Here is an 18430-nt window from a genome sequence, read left to right as displayed (position 1 = left end):
TAATAAAATAAAAAAAAACAACACTCGTACTGCTGTGCATACCAAATTACCATTAAATTCATGACTTCATGTGTGAGAGGCTCCTCTGTAATGTCAATGTCACCTTCATCTTGGCACTTATTTGACACATGTAATTCAGCATATTCTGCGTTAGTAACAATGTAACTTGTTCTGGTTTGGGGCCTTGTCCAGGGTGCCTATGACAAAAGGACTATCACAGTTGCCTGAAAAAAGTGGAAAATTTAAAAATGGACCCTTTCAAATTCATTTGGGCAACTGTTAACAAGTAAAAATGTCATGAGCTTACATTTCACAAAGCCTCTACCAAGAATTTCTCTTTTCATGGACATCCAATAATCTTCCATGTCCACCTCCCCTTGGTGGGGAATCTTTCATGTCACTTACTGTTTGTGTGTTTTCTTTTAAAAAAAAAAAAAAAAAGATTAATATAACAGCTCATTGTCTTTTATTGCCACACTGTCCCTCGCGCTCAGAAACTCTGGGATTGATGTCCTGCTGTCCTCTGCAAAGAACGACTCAACTAGGTATGCATGTACTCAGGAAGTCCTTACCAGCCATTTTAAAGACACCCTTTTTGTGTAAGTCCATAACAATTGGAGAATGATGCCCACAGTGCACACAAGAGGAATTATAATCATGAGATGTTAGTGCCTCAAAATGTAGGTATGCATGCAATATGGCATTATGACTTCGGTGGGGCATTTCATGAGTTTTTTCAAGGTTGCTTATGACCCTTTCAGCAGCTGTGTAATTCTGAATGTGGAGACAAAAAAATATTCAGGCAATAAGACAAGAATATCTAACTGTTTAAAATTCAATGTAAATACAGACAGCATATTCACTATGAAATACAGTAATGCTAAAAATGTAATCATAAATTACATATTTTATATTTAACGATAACAATTATACATTGTTCAGAGAAACATAATAAAAATAACACAATTTTGTATTCATAAAATCAGCCAGGGTTGATATTAATTTGGACACAACCTCTGTGTGAATAAATAACTACATGGGCCCCATTGGTTTTGGCCCAGTGCATTTATGGGTCCAAGAAGAGTGCACTTGTAATAAACCATTCAAGTTACAATTATGGGTAAAAGTATAATTACAAATAATATGTCTTTGCTTCTGTCCAGAATTTCTCTATTTCGTGTCTTATACCAATTAAGTACAATGGCTAGTATACATTGACAGGTGGGCAGTACAGGTGAGTGAGTGATCAACACAGGAAAGTATTGCCATTACATTCTGAATGTAAAACTAAACTACAATGCGTTTTGGTTTTTATTATTATTTTTTTTAATCTTTTGTGTACTTGACTCTACCTGGTAGAATCTATCTAGGGGAATGCAGTTATTTACATTGGTAAAGTACCTGAACTGAATTACGCAAAAAAAGGCACAGATGGTTACTCATAATGATATGGTCATTATGATGGTACACCATCTTTTCATTCTTGATAATGGAATAAACTGTCACAAAGGCTACATCGTCTGTAATATGTGGAGACCTCTTAAGAAAAAAAAAAGAAAAGCAGGCAGCGATGCATTTAACAACACTGTAAAACTACAAAACAAATAAGCTTGATAGGTAGCTGTACAAAATTTTGCACATCACATTGTCACGCATGTGCGACTGGGAGGCAGCTAAAGTGCCTGAATAATAGTAGTTCCACGCCAGAAAAGGGGGTGGGGAGGTGCACTGACTTTCTCTCTCTCTCAATCCTCTGCAGACCATCCACAGGAAATCCTGCATGGTTCCGGCGCCAATGATTACATCACTTCCCGTTCTGGTCCCAATGTCACTTCCTGTTAAAGCCGCCATCTTTAATAGCCTAAAATCAGTTCTGTTTTGGACTCTCAAAAAAATTACCCATTTGCAACCAGGGCATAATATACAGGTGGTTTCCCCAAACCTTTTTGATGTCTTTGGATTGTTCTTATGACAACATCAAACAAAAAAAAAATCTTATTTTAAGAGCTCAAAGACAACAGAATACATATAATACTTAAAAAAAAAAAACTAAATAAAAAATACATATTTGACAAAAATCTGTTTACAGCATAATATGACAAACCTGTTACAATACCAGAGAACATGATGATCTTTCATTTATGGGTAATAGGAATTGGACAAAGGAACCTTCCCAGGGCACTGGGGACAAAATGTCTCATATGGAATCAAGTGCATTGGGAAATCATCCATTTTTGGTGTGGCACAAACTTCCCAAGGCAAAACATCTGGGATTGTTTTATTTCTCTGAATGTACTGCACAAATCTCATAAGTAAATGGCCTTTAGGAGAATTGCAGACATCACATGGCTGTTGTTCAGAATCATAGGAGCCACTGTTAATGGTGACAGAATCAAACACATTTCTTGTTGTCTTAATTTTATTAAAGTGTTCATTGTGTGTTTGAAATAAATGCCATTTAGATATAGCCTTGTGCATACAGGAAGATACTACAAGAGGCACAGTGCCAGGTATTCAATTTCTTATTATATTGGACCATCCAACACTGATAGATATATTTGTGACTTTTCTTCTCCAAAAGAAATCTCTTTACTTAATGGCGTCTGCTGTGTTTCTGCCATCTGTTTACGATGTAAACACGTTTTCATTGTCTCCTTACCAAACCATTTTGTTATACCATTCTAATTAATACTTCCTCCTGAAGTGTAATAATTGACATAGCAGTAATTGGAGAGAATGCCAAAGACCCCAAATGGCAGCATTCAAATCCCATGAACCCACTCCTTTGAGAAAATTTGTGACGCTCGTTTGTATTTCTGACTCGCAGATCACAACGTGTTTAGCTCATGTGCACTTTCGAACATGAATGGGGTATCTAGGTCCAGTGGGAGTCTGTCACTGCAAAAATGCCCCTTCTGGAATCAAAACAAACCAAAGAAAGTCTGTTAATTTATTTCAATGTTTGTTGAGGAATGTTGTCTTTTTATATGTACAGTAACTTGATTTTTTTTTTGTACAACCTTAAATTACAAAAGCAACAAAATCTTCTCTTTTGAATTTTGTAGAATTTGTGATCCTCTAAAACTAGTGACAGGCGCTGATGAACTGACATTGATTGTGGCCACGGAGGGCACAGTCTCTTTGGGAGAAGTACCGGGGGCAGTCTTTCTGTTGGGTGCAGCTGGGGCAGTTTCTCTGGCGGGCATGGCATGTGCTTCCAATTTTTGACATTTTTGTAAGTTAAAAAGCCATGTCTTTTGGCAATGACACTTAAAGAAAAACGATGGAAATGGCCATTTTTGACACACCTTGTGTTACATCTATAGATAGTAAAACATGACAAACAATGAAAAATGCAGGTTTAGTTCAGCTCTTGAAACTTTATTTGAAAAGCTGTAATTCAAAAATCTAACAATCAGTATTTTTTACAAGTAAAGTAGCCTATCGACATTTTTTAAATTCAATACACTAGCGTACCCTACTGGCATAATTACCTGCATAATTTACAAAGTGGGCTTCATGGCTCTGAAGGTGGGGCTGCATGATGCTGTAGTCTCCCTTCCCCTCGTACATATTGTGTTTAATCAGTGTTAGTTTTATTTTCTCTGGAATGAAGAAATGTGGCTGCGGAAATCAAGACAATAATAATATATAACTCAAATTTGGCAGAAAGCATTATCGTTCTTTTATAAATAATATAGTTAACACTTCAGCTACAGAAAATTCAAGTGAAATATCTAACAAACGTTAATGACGACAAACATATACCTTTCATACTGTACACTAACATTGCACATACACTACATAACATTGCATAAATAACTTAAAGTTTATACTGCTGAAATAAGACGTGAATCTTTAAAACAAATACATGGAAGGGAAAAGAATTAAATATAATATGTTTTAAATAGGACATCTAGCCAATGTTAGTAATGTCTGTTTTCCAATATGAGGCGCTAGCTCCCTGGAAATGCGTTCATTTGCAATTGTGGTGTCTTAAGTAACCTGAACCTAAATAGATATGTGATATCCCTTCCTTAGTGATACAGCGGTAAGAAATTGCATAAGAGAAAATAACAGCTTTCTTTAATGGCTTCCCGTCTGTTATGCCGCGTAAACTGTCATGACAAGACGTTGTGTAGAGTCTGCCATTTTTCATCTCTGTGTTGGAAGGATTTTCAGGATCGGATAACATTCTCTCCCATCCGTCTGTCGGCTTCAAAGTTGTGCCGGGCAATGTTCCAAGGCTTTATACTCTTTTTCTCCATGTGCAGGCCCTTACTTAGGTAAATAATACAATTCCAAACAAGGCAAAGAGAGGATACAATGTCAAGCTGACTCTAACACACAGAAATAGTGCATGTTGCCCATTTGCAGTTGTTCTTAACTTGTCTTGTCTTAAAATGCTTGCCTAGCAGTTCTAAATAATGGGCCCCTGTGTGCTAAATCTGGCTTTGTCTTAGCTGCACATGTGAGAAGAAGCAGATTTATAAAATATTTTTTTGTGCAGAGCACAGTGACATATTAAACATATAAACTTATTACAGACCACCCTTTGTCACTGTGTCTGTGACAAAAACATTCCCTGAGGGTCTTGTACACAAACCAAAAGGTACTTTCTCCCTCCTTACAGTGTAAACGGCTCCTTAGAAACTGTGGGTTTCATCTAATATACCAGCATAAATAAATATTTAAAAATGATGAGTTACAAATCAAATGGATGAACAATTACATTTAGCATGGTGTTACTATGTAGTGATCACTAAATCCCACCAGTGGTATAGCTGGAGATCTCCTGTTATGTCTTTCATTACTTAGTGTTGCAACTGAATATCACTAGGCCCATGCAGTGGGTACCATAACCTCAGATTACATTATGAATCCATATAGCATCTTCGTGGACTTTACTGTGTTTTTTTTTTTTTTTTTAGCACTTATAACATTTATAACTATAGTATGTTGATATATGTCCCCACCATTTGATGTCTGATCCCTTTAAACGAGTTACAATAGCTGTAACATAATCTGATGCTATTCCAGATCTATTGCTATGATTATTAATAACTAGCAGAATACCCGCGCTTCGCAGCGGAGAAGTAGTGTGTTAAAGAAGGTACAAAAAAGAAAAGGAAAAATTTTAAAAATAACGTAACATGGTTGTTAATGTAATTGTTTTGTCATTGATATGAGTGTTGTTCTCATATCTATGTATCTATATATATATATATATATATATATATATATATATATATATATATATATATATATATATATATATATATATATATATATATATATATATATATATATATATATATATATATATATGTCTGTGATATATATATATATAGCAAAATACCAGCTTCACAGCGATGTCATGTGTTAAAGAAGTTATGAAAAGAAAAGGAAACATTTTAAAAATAATGTAACATGATTGTCAAAGTAATTGTTTTGTGTATTTGGCGGCAGCGTCACAAAGTTGTTTTCGGCAGCTGCATCAGAAAATGTACCACGACGTCTGACACGCCTCCTTTTTACTGTTTTCTCACAGCTTGGATTGCTGCTGTCATATATACACACACACACATACATACATACATATATATATATATATATATATATATATATATATATATATCTTCATATCTACATATCTATATACATATACACACACATATATATATATATCTACATATCTATATACATATACACACACATATATATATATACATACATACCTATCTACATCATATATACACACACATACATACATACATACACACGCACAAATTATATATATGTGTGTGTGTGTGTATGTATATACTGTATATACACATACATATACTTGTGTGTATGTTTGTATGTGTCTATACGTGTGTGTATAGGTTTGGTCACTGAGTGCAAGGGAAAAATAATAAATTATAGTCCATAAGTTATTAAACAGTAAAACATTAACGTTTTAAGAAGTACAGGTACATTGAAATTACATTTTCTATGTGAACGTTCAAATTTGTGCCTCTGGTAATGTGCCTTACCAGCATTTAAAGAAAATTAGTTTTGTGTCCTCTGCAGTGTTAAGAGAGAAAGGCTTTGGTTTGGGATAAAAGGAAAAAAGGTGTAAAGAAAGGAAAGTTGCCTTTTTCTTTTATATAGTATAGAGAGATGTGTTCGCTGACATTATGATCGACTTTTGGGGACAGTCGCTGTGGGTCTTGTGTAGACTGGTGAGACGTCCCCGCCATTAATCGGCTGTGATGGCACTGTCAGTCCTCCACTCGTGTGCGTGTCTTCATAATCCGAGCTGAGGACCTCATAATCGTATACGTGCAAAAGAAAGTGTGAATCGCCTTAATATTATTTTGCCGTGGTGTAGAAAAGGGGTCCCGTGTTTGCACTTGTCTGGGCTATAGCGCAGGGGGAGGATGAAAAAAATGAAAAGTGCTCACTTTGACTTAAGGCAGAAGCGCAGTCAGCGTCTCAAAGGCCGGCACAGCTATGCGCGTGCGCTGGCTGCTCGACTTTTGCTGGGCAGGAGACCCCAGTTTTTGCAGACACGTTCATGATATCAAAAGTCTCAGCGCTCTTTGGAGGTCATTCATATATATATTGTAGCGTTCTGTTCTTTATTGTAGAGTTCTGTTTTGCAGTTTGTGTTCTGTGATTTGCATCCCTCTCAGTTATTTATTCTGTTGTCCCTGTTATTTCTCATGGACTGTAATAGAGTGGAAAGTAAAGGAGGTTCCGGAGGGATGGGGTGGAGCCTATGGGGGCGCTGGGTTGGAAGGAGGAGGGTGGAGACAGGAGAGAGGTTCGGTCATGTCGCTCTCGCTGTGAGATTTTTTTTTGAGTTCTGCCTGTTCGCGTGGTTGCGGCCAACAGCAACCGTTTTTATTAATAAAGAAGGGACTAACCAAGTGACCGTCTCGGATCGTCATTACGTCTGGGAAGACTCTACAATATATAGCAAAATACCACCGCAGCGAGAAGTAGTGTGTTAAAGAAGTAATGAAAAAGAAAAGGAAACATTTTAATAATAACGTAACATGATTGACATTGTCATGAGTGTTGCTATCATATATATGCCTGCCTAAATAAGTCACCCTCGCTTTGCTCTTACTTTTTTACCGTTCATTTAATCATGGCTAGTGGCGGAAAAATTATAAAATGGAAGGAGGATGGCTTTACCAAAACAATTATTGATGGCGAATCTATTATTCATAAAGCTTGAATTGGTGATCTGTTTTTCTGTGTTAACCTCATATTTTTTCATACTTCTTCTCAAACTAAGGTGGTGCGAGGGTAAAATGAATCGGGATGCTGATCAATGTAATCGGTGTACCAGGAAATCATGCATTGACAAAAGCTCCCCTTTGCTTGTAATGCAAAGTGTGATTAAATGCATTATTTTTTAACGCGTTATGGAGCACATGCATCGAAGCTTCTCAGCTGTGCTTGTGCTAAGAAAAGGAAAGATTTTAAAAATAACGTAACACGATTGTCAATGTAACCTTTTGTAAGTAGTGCCTGGAGGATTCAGTGTGTAGAGACTCTAGAGATAGCGTGTGTATTAATTTGTGGATTTTTCTGTGAGTATTTGGTGGCAGTCTGAGGAAGTTGCTTCGGAAGACGGCGTTAGCCGCGGAGCTCAGCTCAGAGCGAAATGAGGTGGGAGGGGAGATGATGACATGACTCCCCCACCCGCCTTAACTGTCAATCCCCACAAACACAGTCTCTCGGAATTTGCATAAGCACATCCCTTCACCTGCAATTTTAACTTAGTTACAAAGTGATCAAAACTCTCGTTTATATCCTGCGTCCTCTCATTAAACTTGTATCCCGCATTACCTGTGGGCATGTGAATCGCCAGCGGTAGCCTGTCTATGAACTTAATTTAAAGTTTAGGTTTACATCTTGCTTTCTTTCTGAGGTAGCAGCACTCATGAATATGGTAGTATATGTCACTCGCTCGCTTCTTATTGTTTCGCTGCCTTCTCAATTATATAATGCATGCTTTCTTAAGCGATTTTTGGAGGTCTTCCTGGTTTTCTACGTAGTGCGTTGAGAGTCAGTTCACGTGATTACGTGGGAGGCGTGATGATGTCACACGAAACTCCGCCCCCCACGGCCATCCAGCTCAACTCCATTACAGTTAAAGGAGAAAAATACCTTCCAGTTATGACCATTAGGCGTAGAATTTCGAAATGAAACCTGCCCAACTTTTGTAAGTAAGCTGTAAGGAATGAGCCTGCCAAATTTCAGCCTTCTACCTACACGGGAAGTTGGAGAATTAGTGATGAGTCAGTCAGTGAGTGAGTGAGTGAATGAGTGAGTGAGTGAGTGAGTGAGGGCTTTGCCTTTTATTAGTATAGATTGTTCTTAACCAGTATTATTGCATAATTGTGCACTTTTACCCTCCCCAACTTCATTATGGAATGTTCTGTTCCCTTCAGTTTACAATTTAACATGATTGGTGGTAAATTATGCATATCCTCACACCCTTGAGTCCCTCTTATAACAATTTTTCAGATATATTCCTTAACTTACTATATACAGTACATGCCTTGTCAAACCCAGTGGTTTGTAGATAAAGTTTTTTGCTTGGTGACTTTGCAGATCCCTCTGAACAAATGTATGGCTGGTACAGGAACTAAGTAGTCTTTGCCATTACTGGAACAGAAACTAAGCAGTCTGATTACCATTAGAGAAGTAATGAGATGCACACATGGTGACTTTCCATTTAGCAGAGGAACACTTCACTTCAGGCCTGCACTGGATACAGCAGTCAATCATCAGAGCCCTTGCATTCAACAGCTGTCATCTCATCTCTTTGCTTCAGTGGCATTTCACAATCTGTTTGTGTTAAAGTCCATAAAAACTTTGTTTCTGCAACAAATGTCTGCACAACCATATCGTGGCATCAGATTTACTTAGCTGGAGTTGCAATCTTTGTCTAATTCTGCACTTCTTCCACTCTGGATAAGCGACTTATTTCTTCACCAGTTATCAGGTATGTGTAGCAGACCAAGAGTCATTAGTACAGTACAGTCACTTTAAATCTTTGTTCGTAGAACAAACCACCACTGAATTGGAGAGGTTTGAACAACCACTAATTGAGTGGCCAAACTAAAATACTTACTATGCTAAATAAAAAGGGTGAAGGGTAGAGCAAATACATAACATAAAATGATGCTTTATCAAACATATGTATAATATAATACAAAGCACTATTAATGGAAACCCTAGGACTCTCAGTTCCCAGTCTCATATTATACATCATAAGTGCCAGAGATAAGTAATATGGCAAGTTATTACATTTTAACCAGGCTAGTGAAAATGTTTTTTAGTAGGATAATACACTAAACAAAATAAACACATTGCATCAGCTATCCATCACAGATGTCTTAAATAACAAGATGTTACATATCGGAACTTATGATTCTTTTAATTTTTGTCTAAAAAAAAAAAAATTCTTATAATATCTATTCCTTATAACAAACTGTAGCTTATCTTATCAAGAGACACATTTCTTAAATGTCTAAGATATTACAACAAGCACATTTAATATAGATTAACTAGCGACTTGGCGCGCACTACGCTGCGCGTTGGATGACCACAGTTGAAGGACTCCCTGTTTAAATGCGGCTGCCAGTCGTGAACTGGGTTCTTCATCGCAGCACATTTGATTTTTGCATGGGAAACAAAATTTTAAAACAAAACCCATGATTCAGGAAGTGTGGGACGCAGACTAATGAGAATCATATACGTTGTGTAAAAGGTTGTAAGGAAGAGGAGGATCATATCATTGAGGATGTCCTCGCAGCAGCAGGATTAGTTGCGTTTCGTTTCGGCATTGTTCTGTAAGGTCTCCTCCGTACAAGTGCACATGGGTAGCTGAAGACGGAAAGGCATAGTGAAACACACGAATTGGTGACCAGGGGAACCATCTGACTCAGACGCGGGGCTCGAAATACTCAAGTGCACATGTTATTTATAATTTAATATTTTTTTTTTTTTTTTTGTTATGAACTTCCCCAAAACAGTTGATCCCTGTAAATAGTTAATAGTATATCAACAATATAATCTGGTGGGTTGACACCCTGCCCAGGATTGATTCCTGCCTTGTGCCCTGTGTTGGCTGGGATTGGCTCCAGCAGACCCCCGTGACCCTGTGTTAGGCTATAGCGGGTTGGAAAATGGATGGATGGACAATATAATCTGTTGTAGTACGGGCGTTAATTAGCATCACACCTCATAACCTGCATACACCACGTGTTTGGCTGTAACGGCAGAAGCGCAGTGGACGCTGTAAGGGTAGGTTGTGGTTTCTGTTTCTTTCGTGATTGTTTTATTTCATTTCATTTATTATTTAATAGGCAGAGGGGAGAAGACGTCAATGTGATGCTCTGTCTATTTCTTTACTTTCCTTTGAAAAGATTTTCGGGAACAGGAAAAATAAAAGCAAAGGGGAAAGAACGGAGGGGGGTAAGCAGGAATTCTGAGAGGGGACGGACTGGGGCTTTTCTACGGGGCGGCTATACAGCCAAAAGGAACGCGGACACGGACATGGACATGAACACCGCGCTGGGCTTTTTTTATATAGATAGTAAACATTTGAATTATTCTCATATACTGTATAAAATTCCTGATGTATAACTGACTTAACAATCTGCATTATCACTGAGCACTAAACTTAATATATTGATGTAAAACAAATCTTCATAAAATTAATCACTAACAGATAGATATAAATGAATACATGCGTTTAGTTCTAATACATTTCATTATTACTGAAGTGTTCATAATAATAATCATTTGCCATACATCAAAATATGTAAGCCCTCTTCACTGTATTTTATATGAAGACTAGAGAAAGAAATGTCTACTTTAGTAGCCACATTTAGCCTGTTTGCACAATTATTTTTATAATTTAAACATTTTATTATACAGGATGTTATACATGTACACTTGCACAACTAATCAGCATGCAAGGAAATAATTCCAATAATTGCTGTTCATTAATCTGATTGATAAGCAAACGTTCACCATCCATTGGTCAGATTACATCTAATTCCTCTTCCCAAACTTGCTATTAAACTATTTCTAGCAGCTTGTATAGGAATAAGCGGTGTGTTTCTTCAATTGGTCACAAGGTTTACTGAATCTAGAGAAAAAGAACATCTGCAGTTTTGAAATTATACATCTTATATGCTTATAATACTTTATTGAAATTCAGATCTTTTAATTCTTAACTGACCACACTACATGCTGTCCTTCTGACTTCAGTTAAGTTTCAGCGGTGTCATTAGGGGTCATCTTTATTTAACACTGCATCTGTTACTAGGCTGCTTCAATGACATTCCAAGTTCACTGACTAAGTACAGGATGCATTACCAACACCAATAAATTATTCTTACCACTTTTGATTTTACTTGCTATAGCATTTTTTAGATAGTTACATGTATTACTATGTTTATTAAATTTGGATATGATCCCCTATTACAATGTTATTATGAGGGGCATCCCCCCATCTTTAGGATTTGCTTCACATTATTGATTAGTCAGCTAACAGACAAAGAAGCATAGACTTTTAATAGACACAGACTTACAAATAATGACATATGAGAGCATCTGCTACCCCAGACTCTGAATTTTTTAAATCTTCATTTATTTATTTATCTATCGATTTATTTATTTATATTTTAAAATTTTTTTTTACTAGATTTTTATCCCACTTCATTCCCAAGTAGTGTCCTTGGCATGGTCAAATCAATAGGAAAATGTATCCCTCAGAAAGAGGGTTTGTTGGATGATGATACTGAGGTGTAGAGAAATTACATCCCAGGAAACGAACCAATGCAGAATAAACAGTTGCAGTTCTGAGGGTTTTATAAATGTTGTCCTTCAGTGCCCAGACAGTGTGCGAGTATGGCTGTTTTACAAGCATCGCTCACCTTGTCCAGACCAAAGGCTATTAAACATGTTTCAAAAGATTCAGCCCAGCGAGGCAGTGCAAGCAATGCAGATGGAGGTGGGAATGAAAGCTGCATCCTCATGGCTAATGTTATGTTACCCTAAGACAGCACAACAGTTAACATGCATGTAACAGTCCTTTATTTGTCTCTTAAATATTCAAAAAAGTGCACGCTGTGCCAATGATGGCAAAAACAGCATGAAATAGAGCACACTGTTGCAAAGCTGCACAGATAACACTTTGTAGTAACTTTTCATATTGCATCTTATTTTATTTGTCATTTACAGAACAATACAATCAGGATAATCCTTATGAACTGCTACTGACACCCTCTACTCTGTTTTCTTCTTGACTTCTGATTGTAGAACTTGCTACATTTCCAGGCTCCCACTCTTTCCTAATGGAAGTGATTCAGTGACAGGAGGAGTTTGGGAATCCAAGGATCAAACTGTCCAGAACATTAGAATGTCCAGCAGGTTGAAGGTGGTTAGTTGATTTGGGTCACCAGAACTGTAACTTTGTCTGACTTTGAATGTTACATTGTTAGTTTGTTATGACCAATCATGGATGGACATTTTAGTTTTTCCCAGAAGTCTACTTACTGGTGTTTCTTGTTTTTCTTTCATACATTGTTGACTGGCAATATCTCATATCATTTATGCTAATCTCTTAACCTGTAGTTTAATTATACTTGTCATTGCTTTATAGCAAGAAAATTGTTCAAGAGCTATGAGCTGAGCCTGTTCTCAGTAAAGCAGTCTAAATAAAAATGAAATGACTTGAATTAAATTGAACAGGCAGAGCTAAACTGGCCTGGTCTGAGTACATGTGAGAAGAGAAGTGAATGTGCGCTAAGATGGACTGGTGCCTCACCCTGATCTGGTTCTTACCTTGTGTTCATCACTGTCGGTATACTGTTTGATTCCTCACGACCCTGACATTGAAAGACATTTCACAAAATAAATGCTAAAAGGTCTATGACACTGATATTATAAAGAGAATTAAATTCACTCATAAGACACTGTAATAAGTTGAAAGTTTGGAACCCTGTGTAACTAATGGCTGTCCTCTCTGCCTCTGCTTTCCACTCGTTAATTTGATTATTCTGTCACTTACAGCATTTGTCCAAGAGCAACCTGATTTATTATCGGTACATTTTAACAGAAGGAGCTACCAAAATATTACAGAATTACAAGTTTGATGTGAAGTGTAAAAAATAATTGAGGGTAATTTCATAAGCTGTAGTAAGTTTTTATTTTATAAGAAAAAGGCAGAGAAATTCACCAGTTGTAGTTACTACTTCAAAATGTGACTCTTCCTGCAGGTGGTACAGAGAAAGAAAATAAACGTATATTTATAAATATAATACCACAGAAGTTGATATTTTTACTCAAAAAGAGCAAATCATCTATTTTTTTTTTTATATTTGGACCTACATTGTGTGTTTAAATGCTCTGGTATATAAGCACTGTAACAAATCTTTATAAATCTTTTAACTATTGACAGTGTACAAATAATATACATGTTCACAAAGGATACTGTCATTTAAAAAAATCGTTAACCAATGTATTTTTATTTACTAAATATTTTTTGCTTCTCTTTTCTGAATTCTCTGCTCTTAAATAATCCCCACACTTCTGATGCAATAATTATGCAAATAAGGTGGCCTTCTTTTTGTCGTATAAATTTAGAGAGATCACTCCTACTGTACTTTTCATGTTTTCAGTAACAGTTATGGAGACTTTATATATTTCCATGTTTATGACTCTTTTATCATGTAATTCACTTTTGATTTGTGCTTCATTTGCAGTTTTGCTTTCTGTTCTCATATTTTTTTAATCTAATCATCCTATAATTTGGCTTTACTATATTTTTTCTGTTTGTTTTCTAGGTGTTCAGTCAGATATTGTCTTCACCCAAAAAAGTAATGAAGTCAAAAAGCCTGGAGAGTCTCTGCGACTGACCTGTCATGGTTCAGGGCAGGACAGTGATGGAAGAACCATTGCTGCTTACCCCTTGAGCTGGATTCGACAAGAGCCTGGAAAAGGACTTGAATGGCTGGCTTTTATTAGCTTTGACAGCAGCACTACAAAGTATGCCAGCAGTGTTGAAGGACGATTTACAATCTCCAGAGACAATTCTAAACAGGCTCTCTATTTGGATATGAACAGCCTCAAAACTGAAGACACAGCCACATATTTTTGTGCTACATGCACAATGAGGAATTTCCTGTTGTCTCTCATACAAAATCCTCAGAAACGTCTTTTCTGCCAAAAAGTGAAATTAGTACATTTTCCCACAAATTGAGGAAGTGTTTGTTTATTATTATTAACAGCTATACTGTAGTTATAAAATACAATGTAATTAAAATGAAATCCCCACACCAGACAGGCTTATATTCCTTTGCACAATCACACAGCCATATCAACACTGTGGGTAGTGTTGGCAGAAACTGTGATAGCCAAAAATGAACCTGTCTATTTTTAAGACAACAACAACAACATTTATTTATATAGCACATTTTCATACAAATAATGCAGCTCAAAGTCCTTTACATGATGAAGAAAGAGAAATAAAAGACAATGTAAGAATTAGAATAAGACAACACTAATTAACATAGAATGAGAGTAAGGTCTGATGGCCAGAGAGGACAGAAAAAACAAAAAAACTCCAGATGACTGGAGAGAAAAAATAAAATCTGCAGGGGTTCCAGGCCATGAGACCGCTCAGTCCCCTCTGGGCATTCTACCTAACATAAATGAAACAGTCCTCTTTGTAGTTAGGGTTCTCTTGGAAGGACTTGATGATGATGATGATGGTCATGTAGACTTCTGGTTTTTAATCCATCAATGTAGGGCAACAATAGTACAGCATACTTGTATTTATGTTCAATATATTTGAAAATTATTAAAAATATTAGTTTAGAATCTCACAGGCCAAGAGGCGAAGACACCAGTAGGAAAGAATACCAATAATGCTATAAAATGTCTAACATACTCCTAAAAAGCTTTAAAGTTTTGACTCAACGATTATACAAATTATGTGGGTTTGTCTTTCTCTCCAGCAAAAGAAAAAAAAATAACTGATTTTCCATCCCTTGAATGCATTTGCTGCAGAAATAATAAAGGGTATGAGAGAGATGATACATGAAACCCAGAGAAGAAGCCATAATGTGTTGAAACTGCTGAGCTGTAACTGACAGCTGGATAATGGGATCAATTGAGAGCTTTCATCAAAATAAGACCACAAACTACCCTATGGGTTTAAAAACTAGACATGTTGGCATATGCATTGTAGCCTTTCACATAAAGTTTGCCTCTGTGAATAAATTAATTTTTAATGTATGTTTTTTTTTTTAATATATTTTTCTATTTCCATCCATTTTTTAAACTCGTTTAACCTGAGCAGGGTTGCAGGTAAGCTGGAGCCTATCCCAGCAAGCATGAGATGGAAGGTTGGAACAATCCTTGGACAGGGCGTCTGATTCCACTAATAGTTCATTTACAGTTTGTTCTAATTGACTCTGTGATACTCCAGAAGGCATACCAAAAAACACACAGGATTCATTGACTACAAAAATGGATTTCACAATGTCCCACACACAGCTAATACAAATATTACTCTTATACAAAATACACCTCATACTTATACATTGCCTACAAAAACTAATAGAAAACTGGGTAGCAACACTACACTTATGTATAAATAACACATTGATATACACAAATTAAATACAAATAAGCTTAACATGCATCACAGGAAAATTAATGTAAGGAATTGTTAAGGATAAGATTGAGCAACACCTGGCAAGGACAGGAGTTATTCTGAACAGTCAGCATGGGTTCAGAAGAGGGAGGTTGTGTTTTACTAACATGTTGGAATTCTATGAGGAGGCAACAAAAGGATACGATTAGAGTGGATTTTTTAGAGTGGAGCATACATTTATCTTGACTTTCAGAAAGCATTTGATAAGGTGCCACATGAGAGGTTGGGCATCAAATTAAAAGAAGTGGGAGTTCAGGGTGATGTTTTTAGATGGATGCAGAATTAGCTCGGACACAGAAAGCAGAAGGTGATGGTGCGAAGAACCCTTATCAGAATTTGCTGATGTTAAGAGTGGTGTTCCACAGGGGTCAGTGTTAGGGCCGCTGCAACTTTTAGATAGATAGATAGATAGATACTTTATTAATCCAAAGGGGAAATTCATATATTCCAGCAGCAGCATACTGATAAAAACCAATATTAAATTAAAGAGTGATAAAAATGCAGGTATAACAGACAATAACTTTGTATAATGTTAACGTCCACCCCCTAGGGGTAGAATTGAAGAGTCACATAGTGTGGGGGAGGAACAATCTCCTTAGTCTGCCAGTGGAGCAGGACGGTGACAGCAGTCTGTCGCTGAAGCTGCTCCTCTGTCTGGAGATGATCCTGTTTAGTGGATGCAGTGGATTCTCCATGATTGACAAGAGCCTGGTCAGCACCCGACGCTCTGCCACGGGTGTCAAATTGTCTAGGTCTTTGCCTACAATAAAGCCTGCCTTCCTCACCAGTTTGTCCAGGCTGAGGTGTCCTCCTTTATGTTGCCTTCCCAGCATACCACAGCATAGAAGAGGGCACTCGCCACAACCGTCTGATAGAACATCTGCAGCATCTTACTTCAGATATTGAAGGACGCCAGCCTTCTAAGGAAGTATAGTCGTTTCTGTCCTCTCTTGCACGTAGCATCAGTATTGGCAGTCCAGTCCAATTTATCATCCAGTTGCACTCCCAGGTATTTATAGGTCTGCACCCTCTACACACAGTCACCTCTAATAATCACGGGGTCCATGAGGTGCCTGGGCCTCCTAAAATCCACCACCAGCTCCTTGGTTTTGCTGGCGTTCAGTTGTAGGTGGTTTGAGTCACACCATTTAACAAAGTCCTTGATTAAGTTCCTGTACTCCTCCTGCTGCCAACACCTGATGCAGTCCACGATAGCAGTGTTGTCAGTGAACTTCTGCACGTGTTGTATTGGAAGTCTGATGTATGTTGGTTGAACAGGACCGGAGAAAGTACAGTCCCCTGCAGTGCTCCTGTGTTGCTGGCCACAATGTCAGACCTGCAGTTCCCGAGACGCACATACTGAGGTCTGTCTGTAAGAGAGTCCACGATCCATGCCACCAGGTATGAATCATTTCCCATCTCTGTCAGCTTGTCCCTAAGGAGCAGAGGTTGGATGGTGTTAAAGGCGCTAGAGAAGTCCAGAAACATAATTATTAAAGCACCGCTACCTCTGTCCAAATGAGAGAGGGATCAGTGTAGCATATAGATGATGGCATCCTCCTGCTTTGTGAACTGCAGAGGGTGAAGGGCATGACGGACCTGTGGCCACAGGTGATGAAGCAGCAGCCACTCCATGGTCTTCATCACATGTGACATCAGAGCGACAGGCTGGAAGTCATTCAGCTCACTAGGACGTGATACCTTTTGGGACTGGGGTGATGCAAGATGATTTCCAAAGCCTCGGGACTCTCCCCTGTTCCAGGCTCAAGTTGAAGAAGCGCTGTAATGGACTCCCCAGCTCCAATGCACAGGCATTCAGCAGTTGTGATACTCCATCTGGACCCACTGCTTTGCTGGCACGAAGTCTCCTCAGCTCTCTGCTTACCTGGGCTGCTGTAATTATGGGTGGGGGGAAACTCTCTCCTATGCCGGTATCAGCAGAAGGATGGGTGGAGGGTGCAGTACTCCGAGGTGAGAGTGGGTTAGGGTGGTCAAACCTGTTAAAGAAGTTGTTCATCTGCTCTCTCCACGTCTCTCTCGATGGTGACACCCCGCTTCAAGCTGCAGCCAGTGATGATCTTCATCCCATCCCACACTTCTTTCATGCTGTTATTCTGCAACTTCTGCTCCAGCTTTCTCCTGTACTGCTCCTTCGCTGCCCTGAGCTGGACTCGGAGTTCCTTCTGCACACGCTTGAGCTCATGCTGATCACCGCCTTTAAAAGCCATTTTCTTCTGGTTCAAAAGGCCCTTGATGTCACTTGTAATCCCTGGCTTGTTGTTAGCATAGCAGTGTACTGTTCTTACTGGAACTACAATGTCCATATAGAAGTTGATGTAGTCAGCAGAGCAGTCAACCACCTCCTCAATGTTCTTACTATGTGACCCCTGCAGGATATCCCAGTCTGTAGTTCCCAAGCAGTCTCTCAGAGCCTGCTCTGCCTCAGGGGAGCACTTCCTGAATGAGCGTGTAGTTGTAGGTAGCTCCCTCACTCTTGGTTTCTAGTGAGACTGAAGCAGAACCAGGTTATGATCTGCTTTCCCAGGCGCAGGCAGCGGGGTGTCTCTGTATGCGTCTTTGACGTTTGCATACAGTATGTCATTAGTTCTATTTCCCCGGGTGTTACAATCCACATACTGGGAGAAGGCAGGTAATGTTTTGTCCAGCGTCACTTGGTTAAAATCTCCAGCTATT

The 18430-nt window shown here is 38.1% G+C and overlaps 2 gene segments (V, D, J or C); both read left to right on the top strand.

Moving 5' to 3' along the window:
* Positions 1 to 14345, top strand: part of LOC120523695 — a 32592-nt gene extending 18247 nt beyond the window's left edge. Inside the window, 1 exon segment of the V gene segment in view lies at positions 13863 to 14345. Within this exon segment, the coding sequence occupies positions 13863 to 14278 (416 nt within the window).
* Positions 1 to 18430, top strand: part of LOC120523672 — an 826057-nt gene that overhangs the window by 321645 nt on the left and 485982 nt on the right.

The sequence above is a fragment of the Polypterus senegalus genome, chromosome 1 (genome assembly GCF_016835505.1).
Source record: "Polypterus senegalus isolate Bchr_013 chromosome 1, ASM1683550v1, whole genome shotgun sequence".
In the NCBI taxonomy this organism is placed as follows: Eukaryota; Metazoa; Chordata; class Cladistia; order Polypteriformes; family Polypteridae; genus Polypterus; species Polypterus senegalus.
This window is presented reverse-complemented; position numbering and strand designations above follow the sequence as displayed.